We start from the raw sequence: 23154 nt of genomic DNA on the forward strand, positions 1-23154 counted from the left end.
ATCAAGGAATATCAACAGCAAAATTAGGAAATATGACCAGACTTATTGTATTAAATAACAATTTTCAGCCCATATACTGATGTCTAACTGAAAAAGTGCCCTGGATTTTTTTTTTAATAAATTTTATTAAGTTAGGCATTACAGAATTGTCATTTGGACCACTGTGTGAGGAACTGTAGGAAGTACATAGAGGAGATTGTAAAGATGGACAAGATCAATCTATTTAAATCATCAGCAAAGAGAGCCAAAGAAGTCTGATCACCCATCTGCATCTGGGATCTGAAATCAGTCCAGACTCACCCAGGAAATTGATGGTAAACCAGATAGCTGGTTTTCATTTTGTGCATTCCAGCATGGTGCCATAGAAACACTGTCCTATTACATGCAGTAATTTCAGCTGTTGAAATTCCTAAATCTGGTTAGTAATTCACTTTTTTTTTTCCTTTAAATTATTTTTATTCTAGTCTGTTATTCCCTACTAATGGCATAGAGATTGAAAGCTCACAGACCACTTTTCTCTTTTGTTCCCCTTACACTAACATGTCTAACGTGCTGCATCTGTATTTAAGTTTAATTGTGTCTTTGGCATGCTAATCAACTTTCACAAGTCAAAAAAATCCATATTGAGTGCATTGTGATATCTGTACATTAAAAAAAAAAGTATTTTATAGAAGTAGAATTAATATTTGAAAGCCACAGAAAAGAACAGTGATTGGCATTAAATTAATTCTTCAAGACATCTTAAATGGTGTTGCATTAGACAGTTACTTGAATGACTCAAGGAATCCAAGTTCTGTTTTTCCCATCCAACAGTCTGGGCTATGTACCCTGGCAAGCTTTTCTAGCAACCCTTCTTCAGGAGTTAAAATGAAAATCGGCAAAATATGTTCTACCCTAATGCCACATGGCAAATAATGGACCCCAGACACTCTTAGTGTTGAGATTATTGAGAAGATGTAACTTCGATCCCTAGCTTTCGACTGTTTTGTCGCTACATTTTTATTCTGAATTACCACATATTTTTCTAAACCAGCCCAGCAATTTATGCCAATAGAAAGTTAAAATAAATGTGATTGGACTTCCTTGTTTAGTATAAATCTATGAACCACATACCCAACCATAATAATATCTGTCATTACAGTACAGGAAAATTCTACTCCTGAGGCACACTTTTGGCCAGATTTTTTTTGCAGGCCAAGTCCAGGGCCCAGCTGACCTCTGCCTGGGGATTCTATCATGTGCAAACGTATGGTACCAACGAACTATGAAAATGACAGTAAGGCTTTGCAACCGAAAGGTCCCTGCATAATTTCTGGTTGTCCCTGGTGTTGAAAAAGTGATTGGAGGGATATTATATGACTTAGGGAGTCTGACTTGTAATATATATTGGTGGCAATTTTACCTTATTATTTTGAAACAGGAATTTACCAAGGGCTTTAGCTGTTATCTTTTTTTAATGTCAATTCAGGTATCATTGTTTCTCAGTTCTGTAAACTGTATCAACATGAACACTTCTCCCAATTGAAAAAAACAACAGGGAGTAAGCAGGAACATAAAATTATTTTTAGAAAATGCATTTTTAATTACTGAGCTGCTTAATTATTGAGCACTACTGAAAATATCCTGTGAACCTCATCACTATGCAAATGTATTCAGTTTTGGAAACAATTAAATGATAATAAAGCATTCTTTTTTTCTTTTAGAACATATTACTGCAATGAAGCTGTTACCTCTCAGTGTGCATTTTAATGAGTTTTAAGTAACATTTTAATGAGCTCAACATTATCATAAACCCGAGGATTAGACAAAATTGAATTTACTGGGAAAAGGAAAGGGTTCATTAAGAGTTAATTATATAGTTTAAGAAGAAATATAACTCATTTTATGATGTCACTTCAACCATGAATTCAGCAGTAGATTTATACTTATTAATGGGCGTAGAAATGCCATTATTATATTGACATAAAAACATGGGTTTGCACACTCCTGCTCGGGCTTCCAATGAAAGTTTCTGTATTGAAATCCCTGGGTCAACTTTGTTCTTATCCGGTTCATTATTACATCTGAGGAGAAAAAATACCAAGCTTTGTATTACTGGTTTGTAATTCCACCTACTATTTTTATAAACATCATGAACAGTGAAAGCAAAGTTTAATGGATTTACCATTGCCAGTAGGATCTGGAGGCAGGTTCTGAATAAATGTCTTGGATTTATTATTTTGAAAAGAACTGGCAGGGATTTGAATTCAAACTACCAGCTCTCCTGACATGCCCACTGTAACAGTGATGAATGTCTGCAGTCCAAGCTCCTGGATGCCCAGAAGTCACGGGTAAATTCCCACCTAACAGCTCTACGATGCCTGCATTTTAATTCAAATGGACATTTAGGTGTTGTTGAGATCCACCATGATGTGGATTTGTAGTGCTCATGTTCAGTAATTTCAGCTAGACATTGAATTTACTGCTTTGCCAAAGCTGGAATTTCTGTTTAGCCATTTGGCAAAGGAGGGGTGTAGCTCGGTGTTCCCAGGTGTTCGATTAGAAAAGAATGAGAAAACAAATCTTAAAATCCTAAGCAAAGTATTAGTTGTGCTGATTTAGTATACTCTTGTTCATAGGGTAGCTCTGTGATCTGCTATTTAAAAATAAATTATTTCACTGATGTCACAGCCTTTTAGTGGAGTGAGGGAAGCCTCTGCGGGTGTTGAAAGCTTTCATGAGTTTCAGTAAAATGGAGCTGATCTCCTAAACCCTGCTCTTGAGGGGGAAAGAACATTCTAGCCAAATGTCTCCTTGAAGGAGAAAAAAATCATGAACTGTGGCCAGCAATTCCACCTGCAGGAGTTCTGTCACTCCTGCTCAAGCCAGAAAACAACAGGGAGTAAGCAGGAACATAAAATTCTTGGGACACTAAGGTGTGTCCCCAGAGTGGCAATTCTGGTCTCTGAGCTTCAAAATGTTAAGGTGAACCTGCAGGCCCTCACTGGAAGGATGATTCCTTGCAACGGAAGTCAGGGTATTGCTGGCATTTGAAAAGGAAGCCAGATTAGTACCTTGGGCTGAATTAGGTGAAAGGAAGAGCAAAGAAGGACTGAAATAAATCCTGGATATGAGAGAAGGAAAACAAAATGCCACTGGCGGTGTGGGTATGAGCCACACAATACTAGGCTTCCATTTGTACAGCAGCAAAAGTGTTTCCATCTCCTCTGAGTTGTTTCCAGCAGACCTGTTTGTTCCTAAGGAAGGAAGGAAGCCCCTCTGAACAGAAGTAAGTTGGAAAATCAGGCACGTACCAGCTATTGACTGAGCATTGTTTAGTGCCCTATGCTCTCTCCCCCAAAAGCTCACCTCTTTGTGTGAGTGTGAGCACAGCCAGGCATGTGGAATTCTTCAGAGAGAAACTGAAAATGTTCTACACCTACATCTGGAATTGTTCAGAAAAGGAGGAGCAGAGCTACAGACGTCCTCCTCAAGGGAGAGTTTAATTCAATTTGCCTTAATTGAAGGTGCACAAGTGAACTACAGAATGTTTCCAGTTCTCCTGGTCTCAGAGAAATCCCACAGCGTGCACTGGTTATTTGAGCTATTGCATTTTATATATTCCTTTTTCTAAATTCCTTAGTCTAAACATGGGGAAGCATACTGCATAGTTTAACAACACATTTTCCTTGCTGGAAAATCTGCTTTAAGTAGTACTATTCTCTCCTGGCTGCTTATTTCTTCTGCTTGTAATAGCTTGTCATTCTCTCAGTTGTTTATGAAGCTGGGCTGTGAACTGGGCCAGTAGAGTGATCTGGGTTAAAGATCCTCAGCAACAGGAGTTGCTGCTTTTTTCTTTTTCTTTTCTAATTGGCATGGAAGGAAATGTTTGTAGTACTTGGCCTAAAATCTATCCCAGGTGAATACTGTGGTGGAGGCTAAAAATTCCCTCCATCCAATCCTGTTGAGTCTAATGATCTAATCTGCCTCTTCCAATATTGTGCTTTGTCTGTCATGTGGTGCTTGAATATTTTATCTCGTTGGTATAGCCGCCTGCTTTCCAATGCAATCAAAGAATGGCAGTATCTCTGTAAATGTACACAGATTAACTGGTTTGTGGAAATTACAGGCACAGACACACTGTGTGTCTAGATAAACTCTGTGCTAAGGAGGGAAACGAGTAACTTAAATTTGCTGGGAGGTTTCTGTTTAAACCTGTTTAAGGTTTAGTTGTGGAATGTTGCCTGAGCTGGAACAGTCTTTGTTACACTTGCAGTTGGAAGGGAGGTAAGAGGAGAGATTGTAAAATGGATTTTGTATTCTAATGTGGGATTAACAGCGGTCTTTCAGACCCTTCAGAGGAATGTGAGCCCTTCATAGGAAGGGCTGTTCCAACTGTTGAGTAACTTAAAGGCTGTTCCACAGGCACATCTCAGATTGCTGCTTTTCTTTTCTGGGTTATATAGTTGTGTCAGTTTTGTCTTACTTTAAAGGAGTCAGCAGATCTGTAGTTATCCTGATTTTTCTCTTGTACTGAACTGCCAGAGGAATATTCAGCACCAAGGGTTTAGAAGGATGTGTGGCACGTGGGGGTTTTATTATTCTAGTTTCCTGTACTCATCTTTTTTATTATGTAAAATTTGTTGTACATGAAATAGCACTTTGGGACAGTGCTATTAGTTTAAAAAAAAAGAAAATAAAAAGTTTCATATTGACTGCAATCCCCAACATTATGCTACTGTATTTTCAACAGTGTGTCTGAGTCTAACCCTTCAGCTGAAGGTCATTTGGAGTCTCAGGCACAGCACAGTGTGACTGGAGGCTGAAGCTGGACATCCAGGTTCTGGTCTCTCTCTGGGTGCTTAAGCTTCCCTTTCAAAATTGTTGCTTCAGGCTATTATGGTTGGTCTTTGCTCCTGGTTTTTAATTTTTCTCATTTCTTTCCTCTTGCATCATGTAGTGAATAATAATGAGGGCAATGTGAACTCTTACATTATTTTTTACTTTTGAAAATAAGTGGGAAAGTTATATTTTATATTGTATAGAGGTAATTCCTTGTGCTATTTGAATAGATTAAAACTGCAAAAGGTTGCTGGCAAAATACACGAGTTTCTTCTTTGTTTTGCATAAAATCTTGAAATTGGGGCTTTCTTGTTTAAACCATAGAAAACTACTGTTTTATCTAGATGTTTGTGGATTATTTCACAGTTGGTAATAATTGTTGACAGAACTCAAACTACTTCGTCATAAGAGAACTTTAATATAGGTTCTATGTATCACGTTGCTGCTTCTGTTTTTAGAGCTCTGGAAACTTAAATTTATTATGCAGGATGATACAATAACAAGTGACAGACAAATTCTTTTGCATTTGTCAAGATAATACAGAAAATATGTTCTCTAACCTTTTTTTTGTCCATTGTTAAATTTTAAAGAACTTGAAATTCCTTTTTTTGAAGGAAGAATCCAATGACAAAACTTCAAAAATGACCCTAACATTGGAAGAAGAAAAAGTTTTTATTGTGTTAAGAGATGATGGAATAGATGTTCTAAAGAACAGTTTCTCTAGGCCATGCATCCCTACTTCTTTTATTTATTGAATATCATTAAAATAAGGTTGAATTAAAATAATAAGCAAACGTAAGTGATAGAGGAATTTTAGGAGGTGGGGCTTTGTTGTAAATTCTTTCAGGGAAGATGCCTGGACATGCTGACTGGACACGCCTCAGTAATGGCCATGTGAACATACTTCATGCTTTTCCATTTTCCATTCTGTATTTGCTGGGACGAATTGTATAAAACGTGGAAATTATTGAGCCTTTCAGAAGGTTGATGACTGACGGTCAGGTCCAGAGGGAGAGGCTGAGCCCATGTGCCATGACATGCCTGTTTATGGGACAGAGCACATGAGGCCTACCAGGCTCATGGAGCCTGTTGAAGTGGCATCTGGCAAGCACCCGAAAATGGCCCATTAATGTGGGTACAATTTGCAGGGTGGGAAGCGAGGTGTTCAGGAAGCAGCAGGCAGCTCCCACTGGTTTGTGTGTACCAGCTGTGGATGCATCTCATGTCCATGTCTGATGAAGTGTGGCTGCACAGTCCCCTTGTGATGCAGCTACAAAAGCTTGTTGAGGAATACATGCCTTGCTATGTCTGCTCAAAAATCTCATATCCAATTCTGACTTCTGAAGGGAGCAGCACCGAAAAAAAAAATTCTCTTCAAAAAAAGTTGAATAGATGAGTTTTAGCTTATAATTAACAGATAAAGACTGTGGTTGGGCATGGACAAATGGAGGATGGATGGAAGAGGATTCCTGTGTTGGGTATCGGCCTGTTTTGTTTGATGCTTTGCCTAATGTGTCTGAAGTATAGCAGTAATGTGGCAGTGCCCCCTGCCAAGACGGGAAAGCATCCCAGCTGTTGTGTGTGTGTTGTGCATGTGTACACAAGAAGTTTATTAGAGGCTATTCACACTTCAGTGGAGCTCTGAGATTGCAGTCTGTATTATATTGGCTAAATGAAGCATGTAACATTCTATATTTCTCATACAAGAAATATTCATTCATTTGTATTCATTTTCATGATTCTCAGCTGCTCTTATTCCTTTGTTTTACCAAGGGCACATGCACATTTCAGGTGTTTTGGCTGGGCTCAAACTGGAAGCCCAGGGGCCTGATGGAGTTAAAGTGGTTGTAGGAGAACCAGCTTCAGTTTGGAAACAGAAAAAATGCAATTGCTCAGTGTTGTGTCAAACTCTAGGTAGCTTTCATTAGGTTTAGTACAATGCTGCAGGTACCTGGCAATACAATTTTTGTACTCATAAAAACAAACCTGCATGTTAATATACTGTAGTTTCTGAACCTCACTAATTAAATCTACACTTTCTGGGGAATCTGTCTGCTGTACACACAGACCCAAAATGTACAGTGCAGTTTCTCGTGTGCTCTTCTCAACCACATGGTGAAAAGCTCCCACCAGAATTTTGTTTGTGTATCAGTAACAAGGTTACTGAGGTTATTTTGGATGACATTGCTTTTGAAAATTTTTTATATATTTATAATTCTTTTAAGTTTCTTTTTTGTTTGGTTTTTTTTGGGTTTTTTTGGCAATCAAAGTCAAAGTCCAAACTATCCTTTTATAACAGTAGCCTAGGACATTTTGGAGGATTTCCTCTCTTCCTAAACACAGTCCTCCCTACTGCATGGGAGGATTATAGTTCATGGGATATGGGAGAGAAGCCATAGTTCATGGGATTTGATTTATTGGTTTTGGTGAAACTTGTCCCGTATTCCTGTGGAAAAGAAGACGTTCTAGCACAAAAGTTCCAGAAAAAGTGCCAATTCAATTTTCATGTGGTGTTTCCTTAAGCTTTTGTGTTTGCTTCCGCATCTGATGTTCACATTTGTTGGTAAAAAAATAAATAAGTATTTTTTTACACTTATGTAACACCCATGATTTTCTGAATATGTAGTCCATTAAAAGTGAAGATCATGTAAAAGCTATCTTCAGCTCTGAGTTAAACTGCTAAATATCTGATCCTTGTTAAATTTGAGGACTTACAGCAGACCATGCACTTTTAAAAAGTTTGTTGTCTATAATTATGGTATCAGTTCTTCTAGAAAGTCTCTGAACTTTAAGCAAGTAGTTGGGCTTTCAGTTTCAGTGAAATAAAACTCCTGGTAATGTGTCTCTTTTTCACATTAGCAATCTGTGCAGTGCATTCATCAAGACTGATTATGCTTTAAGAATAAGAAAAAAGAAATCTGCTCTGTATCCTAGAGAAAATTTTTCAACATATTACGTTGTATAGCTTTAGATTTCTGAAATTACTTAAATGTGGTCTTCAGGATATTTGCATTCATAAAGAATAGTTGGTTATGCTTATTGCTTCCCTTTGCCTTTCTTGACTGTCAAAACACAGTGATGCTTTTGAAGATTTATAGCAGATGGGTAATGAGATTGCTGACTGTTAACTGCAGCATTCAGAATTTGCTGGTGGAAGGAGGTGGGAGTTTAAAAAAGGGAGAAGGTTATCGGGGATTCATTGCAAGGAAGACAGGTGATAGAACTTCATTTTCAATCAGGAGGCTTAAACATAAATATGTTATGTTCTAAATTAGAAAAATCCCCGCTCTTCATGCTATCTAGTAGTCATATAAAATCTTTCAGGAAAAAAGATTACGGAGATGTCAGATTGCGTTCAAGTGATCACAATGAATCACAGGAGAGGCAGGGAGATTATACAATTTTTCAGTAAGTATATTCAGGCTGTATTGCATATGCTTAGTTCAGCCCAAATAGCAGCCTTTTAAAAATCAGAAAGAAATCGTAAAATGAAGTCTTCAGTAAGTATCACTTGTATACCTGTGTAATTGTGCAAAAAGGAAAATAGGTCAGCACTGCCCTTAATTGGGCTAGAAAGATTTCAAAGTCTGAATCCTGGTAGTGGCGTGCTGTAAATTAGAATGGAAAACATCTTTCTTCTTTCCTGACCTTTATGCAGTCAGCTAGTTGGGGTACACCTCAGACTGCAATTTAGAGGAGAGGCAAAAAGCCAGCTGTCTCCCACCGACTCCATTTAGGGTGTCTCCTTATTTGTCACCGTCACTTCACCCGCCTCAACACTGTAATTCTCTGTTCACCTGGTTTAATATATTCTGTCTTTAGAAGCAATGCTTTTACATTTAGACATTAATGTTCATCATAATTTTTTGTATGTCTATATCTGTGTATATAAACAGCTAAAAGTTGTAGAGGATGTGTCAGGGTTTTCTCCACATGTTTGTCTTTACTGAGGCCTGAGAATAAAGAGCAAGCTACCTTGAGATGTAAGCACTGGGTGAGTAACTAAGTTCAGAAGCACATGAAATACCGAGTGAGAAAAAGGGATGAAGCCAAAGAAAGTTGCTGAATTGGCAGGGAAGATTCTCTTTTCGTTTCTTGATACAGGTGTTCATTACCGTGCTGATCATTACTTTTTTTTCTAGGTACCCTACTAATCAAATATTGTTGAAGCTACTAGAGTCTTGAAAATATCCTAACACCTTTGAAAATGATTCTCATGGACTTGGGACTCCATTTTACTGAACATATTTGAGTCATGATGTATTAACTAACATTCGTGTCTGGTAGGCAGTATCAGTATCAGTAGATAGGCAAAAGATGGGAAAAACAGGAGGAAAAAAATGTATAGCTCCTTATAATACTTTTTTTCAAAAGTAGCAGCTTTTTCCTGGCTGCAGCTTTTTCCTCTGCACATGCAGAGGGAGCTCAAGAACTCCCTGAGAATCTTGCCTAGGACTATTGCCAAGGTTGTGCATTTCTTTTACAATTTTCCTTACAAAATGAGGCAGAGACAGTTGCTGAAACAAAGAGGTCAGGCAGCAGCACCTTCAAGCAAAGTGTATTATTATTCTTCACAAGGGGAGTTGTCTGTGACCCCTTGGATTTTTTTTTTTCTGTCACCCTGTTTCAGCAGGTAGTGCTGGCTTGCTCAGGGACCATTTCAGCAGATCATACACATTAGTCAAGATCTAAAATACCTCCCTGCACCATATGCTACCTAAAGTATAATAATCCTTTAATCTGTCCACTGCATGACATCTGGGCAGTTATTTGACTTAAGAACTCATGACGATTGCTCATATCAATATGTATCAGAAGAGGGAAGTGCCAAAGCAGTGGTGGAGATATGAGGATTTAGGAAAATGCCTTTTGGGAAGTGCCTTGGATCTGGGGAGACCTACCTGTGGTGTGGCAGGTGACCAAACCACCACCAGTGCAGCTGTTTAAAATCTTTATATGAGAATAAGATTATCCTGAGATGAGCACAAAACACAGCAGGAGGGGGAAGATGGACTACCAGGGCCCAAGTTGCAGAAGCGCATTAATATTTACTCGATATCTCTTTATACCCTCTAGTCAGCACAACAGATGTAGCTGTGTTTTAAGACATTATAATTCATTGAAAAAGGCAACATAGATACTCTTTCCCTCCCTCCTGTCCCCGGTAATTTCAGATGTTCTCCGTGCACACAGAGAGGGAGGAGGTAGGGAGACAAGCGCTGGTGGGAGAAGAATGCAATTATCCCAAAGCCTCCTGACGGGCATCCACTGCTTCCTTCCAGCTTAGCTGCTCTGACCACAGGCTGGGGGCTCGTGGGACATGGACCAGATTGAAAAAGTGGAAGCGGACAGATGGTTATTTGTAATCATCATGTAAATGTAAATCCTATAAAAATGTTTTCTTTCTAAGGGCCTGAAAGCTGGAAGGAGGGATTAAGGCATGGATATCTAGCCTAGAATAATTTTGACCCCACCACCTTCCCTCCTACCCCATAAACATCGCGGCTTTATCTCCACTTCCTTTAAACAAATTGCTGGAACCTCAGCCGAGGAAATTAATTCAGTTTCCGTGTAATTCCCTGAGTTTATGAGCATCAGTTTGACCGAGGCCTGGATTTGGGCCTAAGCTGGCAGGTGCTGGTTAGCAGCTGCCTTGGGAGCGGGGGCTCCTTTTTGCTACTTTGCCCCTCATCCCTGGCTCTGCCAGGCACGTGCTCCATGTGTTTATCCCGTGGCTGGGTGTGCTCCCTTTCCCTGGTTACACTCCTGGCTACCTGGAAAGGGCCGTGTGGGGCTCGGCTGCCCTAAAGACTGCCGTGACTGCTCGCAGACATCTATCTTGTTTGAGCAGCATCAGCTTGTTTGAGCCACCGAGAGGCCGATCAAACTTTAATTAACTTTTGTCCGCGGCGTCATTGTAGGCCGTGCGTGCGCTGTGGCTGCTCGTGGCAGCTCTTCAGCCCCTCGGTGCCTTTCCAGACAGTGGGGCTCGGCCATCTGGAAGCTTTTGCCCTTGCAAGGCTTTGCCTTTTGAAATGTGAGGGTGTTTGTGCTGCCGTCAGGCTGGTGGGAGTGGCCGTGCTGCCATCCCAGGGCTAGCATGCAGTGTGGGTGACATCTTCCGCTTTGGCACCCCTGGTTTAGTCATAAAATCACAGAAAGGTCTGGCTTGGAAGGGACTTAAAGATCACTCAGTGTCCCGTGGGCAGGGTCGCCTTTCCTAGACCAGATTGCTCAGAGCTCCACCCAGACTGGCCTTGAACACTTCAGAGATGGGGCTGCCACAACTTCTCTGGGCCTCGCCACCCTCACAGTAAAGAATGTAAGGTAGCACCCAAAAATGTAGGGAAACACCTATGCAAGCACGAAGGGAGCTGTGTGTAAAATTGGAATAAAGCAAGGCGAGAACACAGGATGAGGAAGAGGAGGCTGGTGGCGACATAGTGCTGCTTGTGTTGAATTTTTGAAACACTAGTATTTGTGGCCTGCCCAAAGGGCCCTGAGGATGGCTGGCTTCTCAAGTGAACAAAAGCCTTTTGCCTGTGTGTGGAGAGGGTGATCTGCTCAGGCACACTAATGGTTATTTGGAAGTACCCAGCAATTGTGGATAATTGGCTGAGGAATATTCTGCAGCTCTCAATCATTCTTCTGTTTTCACAGATGATTGTACCATTAGATATGGTGGGTGCACTAAGCTGTGCTGCAACTTTTCCATTTAGTGTGCCTAATACGTGTGAACTCAACTTCCAGTTGATGGTTCTTCCTTCTGTGGCTTCCTGTGCCACCCTCCAGGAGGACAGCCAAACTCACCAGCTCATGCTCTGCCCTCCTGTTCCCTGCTCCCTCTCTCTTGGGATGATGTTTGGATGTTCTGGGGTGACTGGGCTGATCAGATTAACGTCTGTGCTTTATTTCATTGTTGTTAGATTGCATTAAAATACTGAATCACAGGAATGGCAGCCTGTGCCCTTTGCTTTTTAGCTTGTTTTTCTCTCTGTTTTATTCTTTTATTTCCCTTGCTTTACGTGGCTTTTTCTTTTTCGTCTCCCTAAAGTTACTGTTTCAAGTTCCCCCTCTTCCTCTCCAAATTTCTTTCTCACTTTAATTTATATTTTGTGCATTTTTCTCTTATCTTTGCTTTTCTGTCACTGCTTTATTTTTTCCCTGTTTCTTTTTTCTCCCACCTTTTTTTTTTTCCCTCCAAAACACAGAATGCTTTGGATGGAAATGGTGAGATATATCTATTCACGATTCACATAAGTGCTGAGGTACAGAGCAAGATGAATCAAAGCCTGTAGCATCAATTTTGTCTTCTTTTCCAGCCAGTTTTGCAGTGAGGCCTTGGGTAAAGGAATGTGATAAAATCAAATCACCTCTTAGCCTCATATTCTGAGGCTGATTGGAACCTTACACAGTGGCTGGGATGATTCAGAGAAAGTTAATGTAATTTGCTGTGTATCACTCCAAGAAACTGTGTTTGTCAGGTTCATACAACAGTGTGAAATGTTCAAGGAAAATGTTTTCCTTAATATTGGTGCCAGGAGTTAGGAGTCGGGAATATAAAAAGCCATTATGTGGTGGCATCTGCTGATTTTCTGGGGATTTTCCACTAATGGATATGCACTGAAGTTCTGTAATTGCAAGTAGAATTTAGCCAATAAAATTAATATTTATTTTGTGTGTAATAATAATAGCTGAAATTAATTTTTACCTATTCGCCATTTGTACAAATGTGGGCATAGCATTGTCTAGAAGTACTTTTTCTTCCTGTGTATCATAGGGATCACAGAGACAGATGAAGCTGCTTTCCTAAAACCCATGATTTTTAAGACTTTTTTTCTGGTTCTTTCCCTGACTTTCCCATGATATTGACTTTCTTGGCTTTGCAAAGTGTTGTACTGCCAATAGTCAGCAGCCCATGATCTTCATCATACTAATTCTGTGCTCCACATTGCATAAGTTATTTCTTCCACTTGATCTTGAAGCTGTATAAATTCCATTTCTGCCACTATGATTATTGTGAATCTGAAGGTTTGTATTATTCAGAAATATTTGGGGATTGAGCTTTTTGTTGTCTGTTAGGTGTGTCACCTAAGACTGAGGGTTCTTGCCAGAGCTGCATTTGTTGCCAGCTGCCTCCTGTCACTTTTATTTTATGCTTCAAGAGCGAGACCTAAATAGTCACTCCTTGTGTGTGTGTGTGTATTAGAAAAGGAATTAACTTCCAATTAATTCCCTCCTTCCTCTGGGATCTACCTGCATATCCCAAAATGGAGAACAATAAAAGTTAGCTCCATGTCATTTCAAGTGCCAGATACATACAGCCCGCTAGCCTCAGACTATTCAGAGACCAATTCTTGTATGTATTAATCATATTTTTTCTTCTGGCTTATTGCAGAAGAGAAAAATATTCAGTTCCAAATGTTAAAATGGGGCACGTTTTATTAACATTGAAAGCAGTAAATTATCTCTGCTTATGAAATGAGACTGAGCAATTTCTGCTGAACTCTTCCTGACTTGCCCCTTCACTAGGATACAGTGTATTCTAATTTCTCAGAGGGCCCTGGTTCCATTAAGGGCGAGAACTGTTTTAAAGCTGTAATGAAAGCCACGCGTAGCTGAAATTCAAGGAAGGGCAATGCCCTAAATTCTATTTCAGTAGCTCATCTAGAGATATTTTCAGTTTTATGTTTATAAGAATGTCAATTAACCTAGAGACTAGGACACACATGGAAGAATAAGGATGAAGTGGATATCGTTCTAACACACTGAAGCCAGCTAGTTGGACCTAATCCTTTACAGAAGCTTGATTTACATAAGAAGCTGGCCTGTGTTGCCTAATTTAGTTCTCAAACAGCTTGGTGGTTTAAATGCTCTTTCTTTTCAGTGTAGTGGGATAGTGCTGGTCAAGGTGGCAAACATATTAGAACTAAAAATATAGAAGGAAGAAATAAATATGCTGGAAGTACATTACTATCAGTTTCATTTTTCTGACACCTTTCAGAACTGGTGACCATTTTAGCATGTATGTGCCAGAAATACCATGATAATAACAGTAATAATGGCAATTCCCTTAGCCAAGGTGCAATTCAGAATTAGTTCTGTCCCTTTTTTACCGAGCTTGTACTGGAATTGGAGACCCAGACAAGGCAGATATTCAGCAGGTTGTTTTCTGTCATGAAAAGTGCTCAATATCCAACCTGCAACGCTGCTTTTGTAATGATGTAATTTTTTGAGTTTATGTAATGGAAAGTGATCCTGTCAAGGTTAAGAGGAGTAATGGGTGCTACACGTCTTTGTAACTTAAATACAGAGCAGTGTTCTTATCTGGGAAGAAAAAAAAAAAAAGTGGAAACAAAAGCCCTTTACATGAAGTCTACCTCCACTGGATGAAAGGGCATATCAGCCCAGCTTCATTTTGGGGTCTTTTAAAGTCAGTTTAAGAAGCAAAGATTTGACCTAATAACAGTTGAGACTTGTTTGTTTAATGTAAAGGTTTTGGGTTTTGGATTTTTTTCCGCTAAGGTCACGATGAATAATACTTGGGAAACATAAAGTTGAGTTCGGACTTGGAATGTTTATTATATCTTATCTATTGACAGTATTTACAGGCTCACAAGGTGTGAGCTTAACCAAGTTAGAGAAACGAGATAAAAATGGAGTGTTTCTAACTCTTTCTAAGGTTATTTAAGTGATAAGTACTCAATACTAAGGTGACACCTATATTATTTATGTTTTTGACTCAATAATGACCACTTAAGGCCCGCAATGTGGACCTTTTTCACTTTATTAGAGAAAACCACTCAAATCTATGAAGAAGAAGGAAGAAGGCAAAGAAGAAGGACTAAAATCCTCTGTCTTGACTCATATGTTTGACTCTATACACTAAAACCCCAAACTCTAAGTTTCTAGGATTCCAACAGTTTAATAGGATACGTTTCTACTTTTATTTTTTCCTCTGCTTACAATGTCATCACTTCTATTAAGCTGTTTTTTCCTCTTCCCTTCATTTGTCGCTCCAGTGCTTCGGGACGACTTCCGCCAAAACCCTACGGATGTGGTGGTGGCAGCTGGAGAGCCTGCAATTCTGGAGTGCCAGCCCCCCCGAGGGCACCCCGAGCCCACCATCTACTGGAAGAAAGACAAAGTCCGTATTGACGACAGGGAAGAGCGGATCAGTGTGAGTACAGCTGAGGTGGATTTTTATCTGTAGGCTCAGGGCCCACAGTCGATTGCCACTGAACTTATACAGCTTTGTAGCCTTTCCCATGGATATTTGTGGTTATTCTTGGCAGTTTGCTTCCCCAAGCTTTCCCAAATGAGGGCGAAGGCAGTTTACTGCTCCTAGTCTGGCTCTCCACCTTGAGCTTCTCTGAGGGTTGGTTTGTAAATCCAGTGTAGTGGAGGTCCATTATGCCAGTGTAATGGAGATTCAGTCATAGAAGGTGCTCAGTTAGGTGAAGGACTTAGTGGATGTCTTTGACCAGTTTGGTTTTACCTTTTCTGCATCTCAGTTCTCCAAGCTGAGAATATCAAAGTTCCAAATATATACCAAAATGAGAATATCAGAGAGGTGTTTTTAAGTAAATTCAGTCAAATCTATGAGGTGCACAAATAATCCCTGGGAAAAATACCCAACATTTTAGAATCGTACCAGTAATTTTATAGTTATTGCAGTGATTTGGATGTGTTTAAATGAAGGCTGAAGTCATACTCTAAAGAATTATGGTTCCTGAAAAGGAATATATGTTGAGCAAATGGGTAACACTGGTTGAATTCTGTGGCCGTTCATTTCTTGTGCTGAATGAAAATGGATTCAGCAGAAATATTTAACTCATCAAGTGATTAGAGATAAATCATGGTCTGTGCAAGCAAACGGGATAAATTGAGGGGGTGAGAACATGTTTCATTCCTAATTTTTAAATGCTTAGCTTTTCACCATTAATACTTCTTCAATAAAGTTTTATGTTGTATGTAATGATTCAGTGCTGACCTTATTCAACATGGAATTACTATCAGGAAGCTTGTTAGTGGCTCTGGATGCCTAAGGAATTATTCCAAGCCAAAAAAATCTGAGCTGTTGCTGTTTGTGGACCAGGCTGTCTGTGCAAGGGTCTACTCAAGAGTAGAAGAGCAAAGAGTGACAGAGAACTGGCTATCATTCCCTGACTCTCACGTTTCTTTGGTTAAATTCCCAGCTTATTCTGAAGCACCACATTGTCAAACCTTTGACACTGTGACTTCACAAGCCACAAATTTTTGCTTTATTTCTTCCAACTACCCTGCTCTTTCACTCTGTAAGCACCCTTTAGAGCCAAGAAAATATTAAGTGTCAGGTGAGTTCCCAGTTTGGGCCAGATTCAGTCCATTTGCCTCAACAAAAAGAGAAAACCTGTCTTTATTAGTGATCCAGGAAACTCCAGTAAGACACAAGTAAAATAAAATTAACTAAATAAAACTAAGTCAAATAGCCTTCTTTTTTTTTTTTTTTTCAGGCAGATGTCAAGAGTGCTTTACATATCACCATGCAGAAAATAAAAGTACTCTGTGCTGCCAAGAGGCAGCAAGAAATGTAAACTTTGAAATATGAAGAATCTGATGAAAGCCAAAGGAACAAAATCAAATGCAGTTGAAATTAGTGGCAAATTGAAATTAGTCAATGGGATAAAAATGTGTTCTAGAACAGCTTAATGATATTTACATATTTAATTATATAATTTTAAAGCTATACATATATTTACAAACAAAAGTTGAGGATGTCTTGGTTGTGGAACTTGTCACCTAAGAAGCGAGCACTTTTTCTGATGTATTTTGTTTACCTGAAGTTAAAAATATGTTCCTTGTTTTGAAACAGATCCGCGGTGGGAAGCTGATGATCTCTAACACCAGAAAAAGCGATGCAGGAATGTACACATGTGTGGGGACCAACATGGTGGGGGAGCGTGACAGTGACCCTGCAGAGCTGACTGTCTTTGGTAAAGAGACCCCTGCTTTTGTTTTTCTTTCCTTGTAAATGTTGTAGGCTAAATTACCCTGGGTGGCTCATCAAAGCAGGAGACCAAACAAGGTTAACAAAACACAGCAGTACTGCTCAAGATGCATTTCACAGCTTCAGAAGGAGACCAGGTTTTAAAAGCTGCAGTTTATAATGGTGGAGCTGTGGTGGCTCAATATTTTCCTTGTCAGCTCCAGCTCATAGTTTCAGTCTGATTGGAGGTCCACAGTGATGTGCATAACCAGAGATGTTAATGCGGGACAATGCTCTCCCTCACGGAATGGCCAAATGTAATCAAGCTGCTTCTAATACAGTTGACAGTGCCTGCTTACCAGAGACTTAGACCAAGATTGCCTATTTAAATAATTCCATATTCCCGAGGGGTAGTGAAATCAAACCTTTGTGGGAAAGCACAAAAGAACCTCATTTGATCAGGGAAACGTCATTAGAGACAATTCCAAAATCAAATTTTTGAGTATATAGCGGTAACTTCTGGCATTCATTTTTAAGAGGACTTGGAACAGCTTTTCTTCTTGCAAGCCAGGACAGCACTTAGATGTTTGGTGCTGCTGAATGAATTAAAAATTAATAAGCTTCCTGTATGAAAGACCTGATGGGCAAGGCAAGAGGTTAGTTCTTAGGAGCTCTTACCCCATGGTTAGGGTCCAGAGCAAGAACAGAGTAATAACCCAGCCTACAGCTGGATCCATCCTGCTAACAACTGGATAAGAGGCAAAGCCACACGTTCATGCTGTGGTACATCCTATAGTTGTGGGTTTGTAGGAATTAGTCAAGAGGTTCTGAGTAAACAAAGGAAGATCAATAAGGAAAAAACCCTTGCTGCTAAGGAAAACATGTCTATGCTGAAAAAAGAGAGAGAGAAATAGTGTTAATGTTCCCTCCTGCTGCACCTCTTTGATATCCTTGATACAGTACTGAAATTCCAAACAAGACCTTTTGTAACCCCTGAGAGACTTCCAATAGAAATCCTAAGGTTCTTTGTAAAGCAGATGCTCCTGATTTTTTCACCTTCTGCCTAATATGGTGCACTGGAAAATCCAATCATGCATATTGCCATCTCTGTGTTTGCATGTATGTGCATTGTTTATCCACTTAAAAACAATATATATATTATGTGATTCACAAAAGGCAGAGAAAGATTTTTGCTAGACAAGATCCATGAATTTCTGAGGATATGCTGCTTTCCTGCTTTTCAAGACTGAAAAGGTTTCCACTCCAACTGGTTTGTTGTGGATTCATGGAAACATGTGGATTTTAAAGACAGAACTGTTAGACCTAGAAAAAAACAAAAAAAAAAAAACAAAAAAAAAAAAAAAAAAAAAAAAAAAACAAAACAGGGAAAGGATCTCTGTCAAATTACTATGCCCTTTGCAGCCAATCTGTTAGAGTTGTAGCTTTATACAGATGCAAAAGAGACATGACATATCTCCTTCATCAGTTTAAGTACTGCTAATCTCTGGTAATACTCCCTGTGGATAGCAAGCAGATTGCAGTCCTAAACTACAAAGCCTTAAGAAATCCTTAAGAAAATAATTTGTTAAAAGGCATTGAACTGTAGGAATGAAAACTGAAATGTGCATGTAATTTCATATCCTGCAGAGCTATGAACGTATTAGGTTCGTCTGGATATGTAAAATAATACATAGCCAGTTACAATATTCTGATTTTTTTTACAGGGTATAATCATAGCAATCAACCTGCAAAATACAATCTAAAACTATTTGGTGAATACCGAACAAAATCAGCAATAAATGAAATTAGATATTTTAATCCTTCTTAATTGTGTTAGACTACCTAAAAAAAAATTGTATTTAAAATTCCCTATTGCAGTGTCTTCCTATCTACATTTCCCCTTCTATCTGGGTATTGCCAGTTGCCTCCCCACCTTTTGTTTTTGCTGTGCAAGAATAACATGCAGGAAGCAGGTGCTCAGGTTATGACCTGCTGTCTCACAAGATGGTTTGGCTGCCCTATGCCCATTTCCTGGCTGCCTCCTGGCCCTGCAGCTCTGTGTTGGTGCACTGGCCTTGCTGTAACATCATGTCCAGGGTAGTCCTGGTCCTCTCCATACAAAAGGAGGGAACTTGCCCGTGCTTTCCAGTAGTTATATTCCATTATAACTACTGGACTCCAGGCAGCAGCCCATGTGTGAGCAGGGATGTGCACAGTGACTGGAGAGCGTTATCCATGATGTTTCCAGGAAGCAATGCATCTACTGGACAGTCCAATCACCCTAAGCACTCACAATAAATCAAATAAATCCAGCGACTCTGGGAAACGTCAGATTGGCTCTGCATGTTCAAATTGGCTTCACTGAACACAGGCAAAACTACCAGGATCATATGTCAGGTCCACAGCTTCCTCTAATATGACTCATGGGTCTGAGGAACATGGGAATACTGCAAATGTTGATGAAAAATATTCTAGAAGTACTTGTATGCAATTCATGTGCCAAACTTTAACTGTTTTGAACGTATTTGAAAATGAACTTCACAATAAAAATAAATAGATCTTGACTGAGATACTTAAAGAATTTTAATAGGCAACTGGCAAGCCTATAGCTGGTGCTGATTCTGGAAAGGAATGTATATTAATTAGCTTATCAGTCATGTCTTCATTCCCTTCCCAAATAACAACCCTCCAAACCTTTTCCACAGTGTGAAGGGAGCCTTAGTAACCACATTATACAGGAATAGAAACTGTTTCCTACTAGCCCTCAAACCTTTCCCAAAATCATCTACTTGCTACTTTTGGCTTTGCAAGTTTTTCTGTAATACCTGAAGTTAACTTCTTCATGTGACTTGTGACAGGTCTCTGGCTCCCTGTACAGTAAATTTAGCTTGAGGCATTGCCTCTGGAAAAACTGAGTCAGTGTGGTGGGAACTGGTGGCCCAAGGGGAGCAGCATGGAAGCCTAGCCTGAAAGATTGCACTTTAGCTGAGTTTAAAAACAATAAAGTAAAATGGGCCATAGGAACCTTGGGAAGCATTAGGAGGAGAAAATAAAATTTTCCTATGTGCAGAATATGACCACTTGGCTAGGTATCCATTCAATAACCTTTACTGAGAGATAGTTACAAATAATACATGTAGAACTTTCACATTTTTCTTTCCAAGCTTATCTGCAGAGGAAACATTGTTTTCAACATTTAGACACTCAGCAGCATACTGGTAGTATACTGTTAGGCAGATTGCATTAGTTTAGTTCCCAAGTCATGGTTGTTCTATTAGCAGAAAATTGGCAAGCTCATAAAAGATCATATAAGCACTGCTATCCAAAACTGTGTTTTGAATAGTGACGAAGATACACTACATTTTGTTAGTCTTCTTTTTCAAGCATTACTGCTACTTTTTGCCTTTATGAGGCCCCAATGTGTAATCTTGGAGTAAAGCAGAAAGACAGGGTCTGTCACAGTCTTAAGTTGCACTTTAAAGGAAGTTAATAACCTCAGTCATAATGTTCACAAAAAGAGGCAGCATGGGACTTGATTATTGTGTGCACACTATTCTAAAGGCCAATTTCCGAAGTCTAAGTGATACAAATTAGGCTGCATTGCTTGTGTTTGGGCTCATAGCCCTTGGCTGGACAGAATTAAAGCAAGATGCAAAACAGAAACAGTTTCATTTCAATTTGTAAGAAAGCTTTGTTTGTAAATACATAATATGGAGCCAGAAATTAAATAAAGAAGAAATTACTCCTTATGATAACCTTTATCATTTTGTCATGCTACTTCACCATGCTGAGATAAGTTTTCAAGTTGTTTTAAGTGTTTCATGCTCTTTTATGTCCCTTTGCACTTAAAATGGCATGTTTGAAGAGAATGTACAAAGGTATGTCTTGTATATTGATTCTAAAGCTCAGTGAAATCAATGAAAGCCTTAGTATATCAACTTCAAGAGACTGGCATCAAGCAGTAGAAAAAGATATATTTAGAAGAGCCTCAAAAGAATATAAAGCATAAGTAAGAAGAGGACAAAAATATCTTTAAAAGAGATGTCAATTTGGACGTATTAAAGATTGGTTTGTGTGAATCTTTGATTTTATCTTTGGTATCTGAACCTTTTTTCGGCTAATAAGGTCCTGTGGGATGAAGAGGTATTTTTGTCTGATGCTTGAGGAAGTATTTGTATTTGATGTTCTGTAGATATTGTCAGGCTGAAAGAGAAACCCTAGTTTCAGAAAAAGTATACTATGATGACATGGCATTAGAACAAAAAAACCCCACCCAAAACCCCAAAAACCCTTTAATGGAGACATTGTGCCCCATTTTAATTTCTTGAGCTCTTCCTATGTGGAAGGCCTTAGCAGAGTCTTGACCCATTGTATCCTGGAAAGCTTTCCCGTTCACGTGGATAAACCTACCAAAAGTAGATAAACATTCACAGGTCAAGACACAGAAATCAGCAGTGTATATTTTGTCCTTCAGATCAAATCTCTTCCTGGTTTTCTTCAAATCCCTGTGTTTTCCACTTGCAGTCTATTTGTGGCAGTTTGGAAAAATCCAGTTTATCTTTAGAGTATTTGTTATCCACAGATTCCAAGTTGTTATGGGATAACAATACAGATCTGAAAAAAAGCATCTGATTTGGTCCCCAAAGTCTGTATGCAACAGTCAGTAAAAACTGTAATTAACATGATTGTGATGTGTATGAAAGGAGAAAACCACTAGCCAGTGATAACATACATTTTAGTGCATTTTCCTCTTAATGGAGTTCCATGACTTTACTGTGCAAGCTCATCATGCCTTGGGTGCTGCTTTGAGTGTAGGAGTTTGCAATGTCTACACAAGTGCTTATTTCTCAAATGAGAAAGGGAAAAATGCCTAAAAAGATGCAGTAGAAGAATGTTTATAGATATAAAACCACCTGCTTTTGCAATTCTATTTTCATTAATTTGGGCAACATAGGTAAATTCAGTGGGATCGTAATTTCCTGTCTTCTTCCACATGTTCTTTTTTTGGCAGAGAGCTTTACTTCATCCAGATCACGTTGCGTTTAATGAAATATCTATGCTGTTGACAGCATTCTGAAGTGAAACTTACTTCCAACCATCTGATGTTTCCTTTTTTTCCCTTTTGAATCAAAATGCTAAAGTGCAAAAAGCTTTTAAATGTAACTATTTGCTATTAAATCCCTCCCCAAAGCCTTTTAATTTGTGTTTTAATACTCTTTTTAGAACACAAAAACATTTTGGAAAGATGATGTCTTCTACCCAGCAAAGACATAGAGCACAAGAACAATTCTAAATCAGATTGAGGCTCTACATTATGAAGACCATCAAATCCTTCACTCTAGCAGTTGCCTCAGCAGAGAAAATATATTAAGGTAGTTAGGATCATTTTAATTAGATTGAGGCCCCATATATGGCTGTCTAACTTTTTGAGGAACAGGGAAAGGGCAATAATACATCTGAAGGTCATCTGAGTCTCTCTAATAGACTGTGATACTCGGACCACTTGTTAAAGATGGGAAAAATTGAGTTCTGAGGTTAGCTTCTGTCAGCACCCAAAGCAAGGAAAGCATTTTGCTGTTTCTGGCTCTGATCTGTAGGTTTCCTTGCACTGCAACAGATTGTAGGTGTGTGTCCAGATTGCATTAACAATCCCCTTTTATAACTGCAAGCAAAGTTTATTCTGAAGTTATAAAGGTCACCCTAGTAATAGCATGACTGGTTGACATGACATATAACCATGACCTATTTTATAGTTCTCTTCAAAGATTTTTAATATTCATCAGAGAAAGTCTGGGAAGTGGGTACTTTATTTACTCAGTGAAAGCTTATAAAATAGCTATATTAAAATTTTTATATATGCCTATGATTTTAATTTATCACCCTTTCTTCTTGTTTCTCAAATATATTGTGCTCTGGATGCTGTTGACAGAGTAACAATATTTAATTATACCACAAGGCTTTATTTATGGGCAAACCATTTCAGAAGAAAAAATATGAAAAAGATTTTTTTTTTCCCCAAGATTAGCTCTGGAACTAAATTTGACCTGGCTGTGCAAAGAAACCTTCTTTATTTAGCATGCTTGGGCAAGCAGTGCTCTGTCTCCTGAGAGATTAACATTGTAAGCAAGTTATGCAGGTGACTCAAATCCAGTTAATCTCACATAAAGAATGTTAATTGCATTGGCAATGGCATTCACTCTGATCACTTTATAGCTGTATAATTAGCTATTGGACATATTCAAGGGGTTTTCTGAGTGATACAAATACAGGAAACAACATAAGAGATAACTTGTTCTTTCCTGATTCACGCTGTGCAAAATGCAGAAATGATGGAAAAATGGAAGCAGTGGTTGTTGGTATTTGCA

The 23154-nt window shown here is 39.0% G+C and overlaps 1 protein-coding gene across 1 annotated transcript in view; it reads left to right on the plus strand.

The window, feature by feature from the left end:
- LOC136303118 (roundabout homolog 2-like) overlaps nt 1–23154 on the plus strand; it is a 343499-nt gene that overhangs the window by 274304 nt on the left and 46041 nt on the right. Inside the window, exons 3-4 of the mRNA XM_066206760.1 lie at nt 14844–15001; nt 16676–16796. Of these exons, the coding sequence (XP_066062857.1) occupies nt 14844–15001; nt 16676–16796 (279 nt within the window). The remainder of the gene's footprint in view (nt 1–14843; nt 15002–16675; nt 16797–23154) is intronic.

Source organism: Chamaea fasciata, unplaced genomic scaffold (genome assembly GCF_029207755.1).
Source record: "Chamaea fasciata isolate MVZ Bird 193981 ecotype frontalis unplaced genomic scaffold, bChaFas1.0.hap1 SCAF_2, whole genome shotgun sequence".
Lineage (NCBI taxonomy): Eukaryota > Metazoa > Chordata > Aves > Passeriformes > Sylviidae > Chamaea > Chamaea fasciata.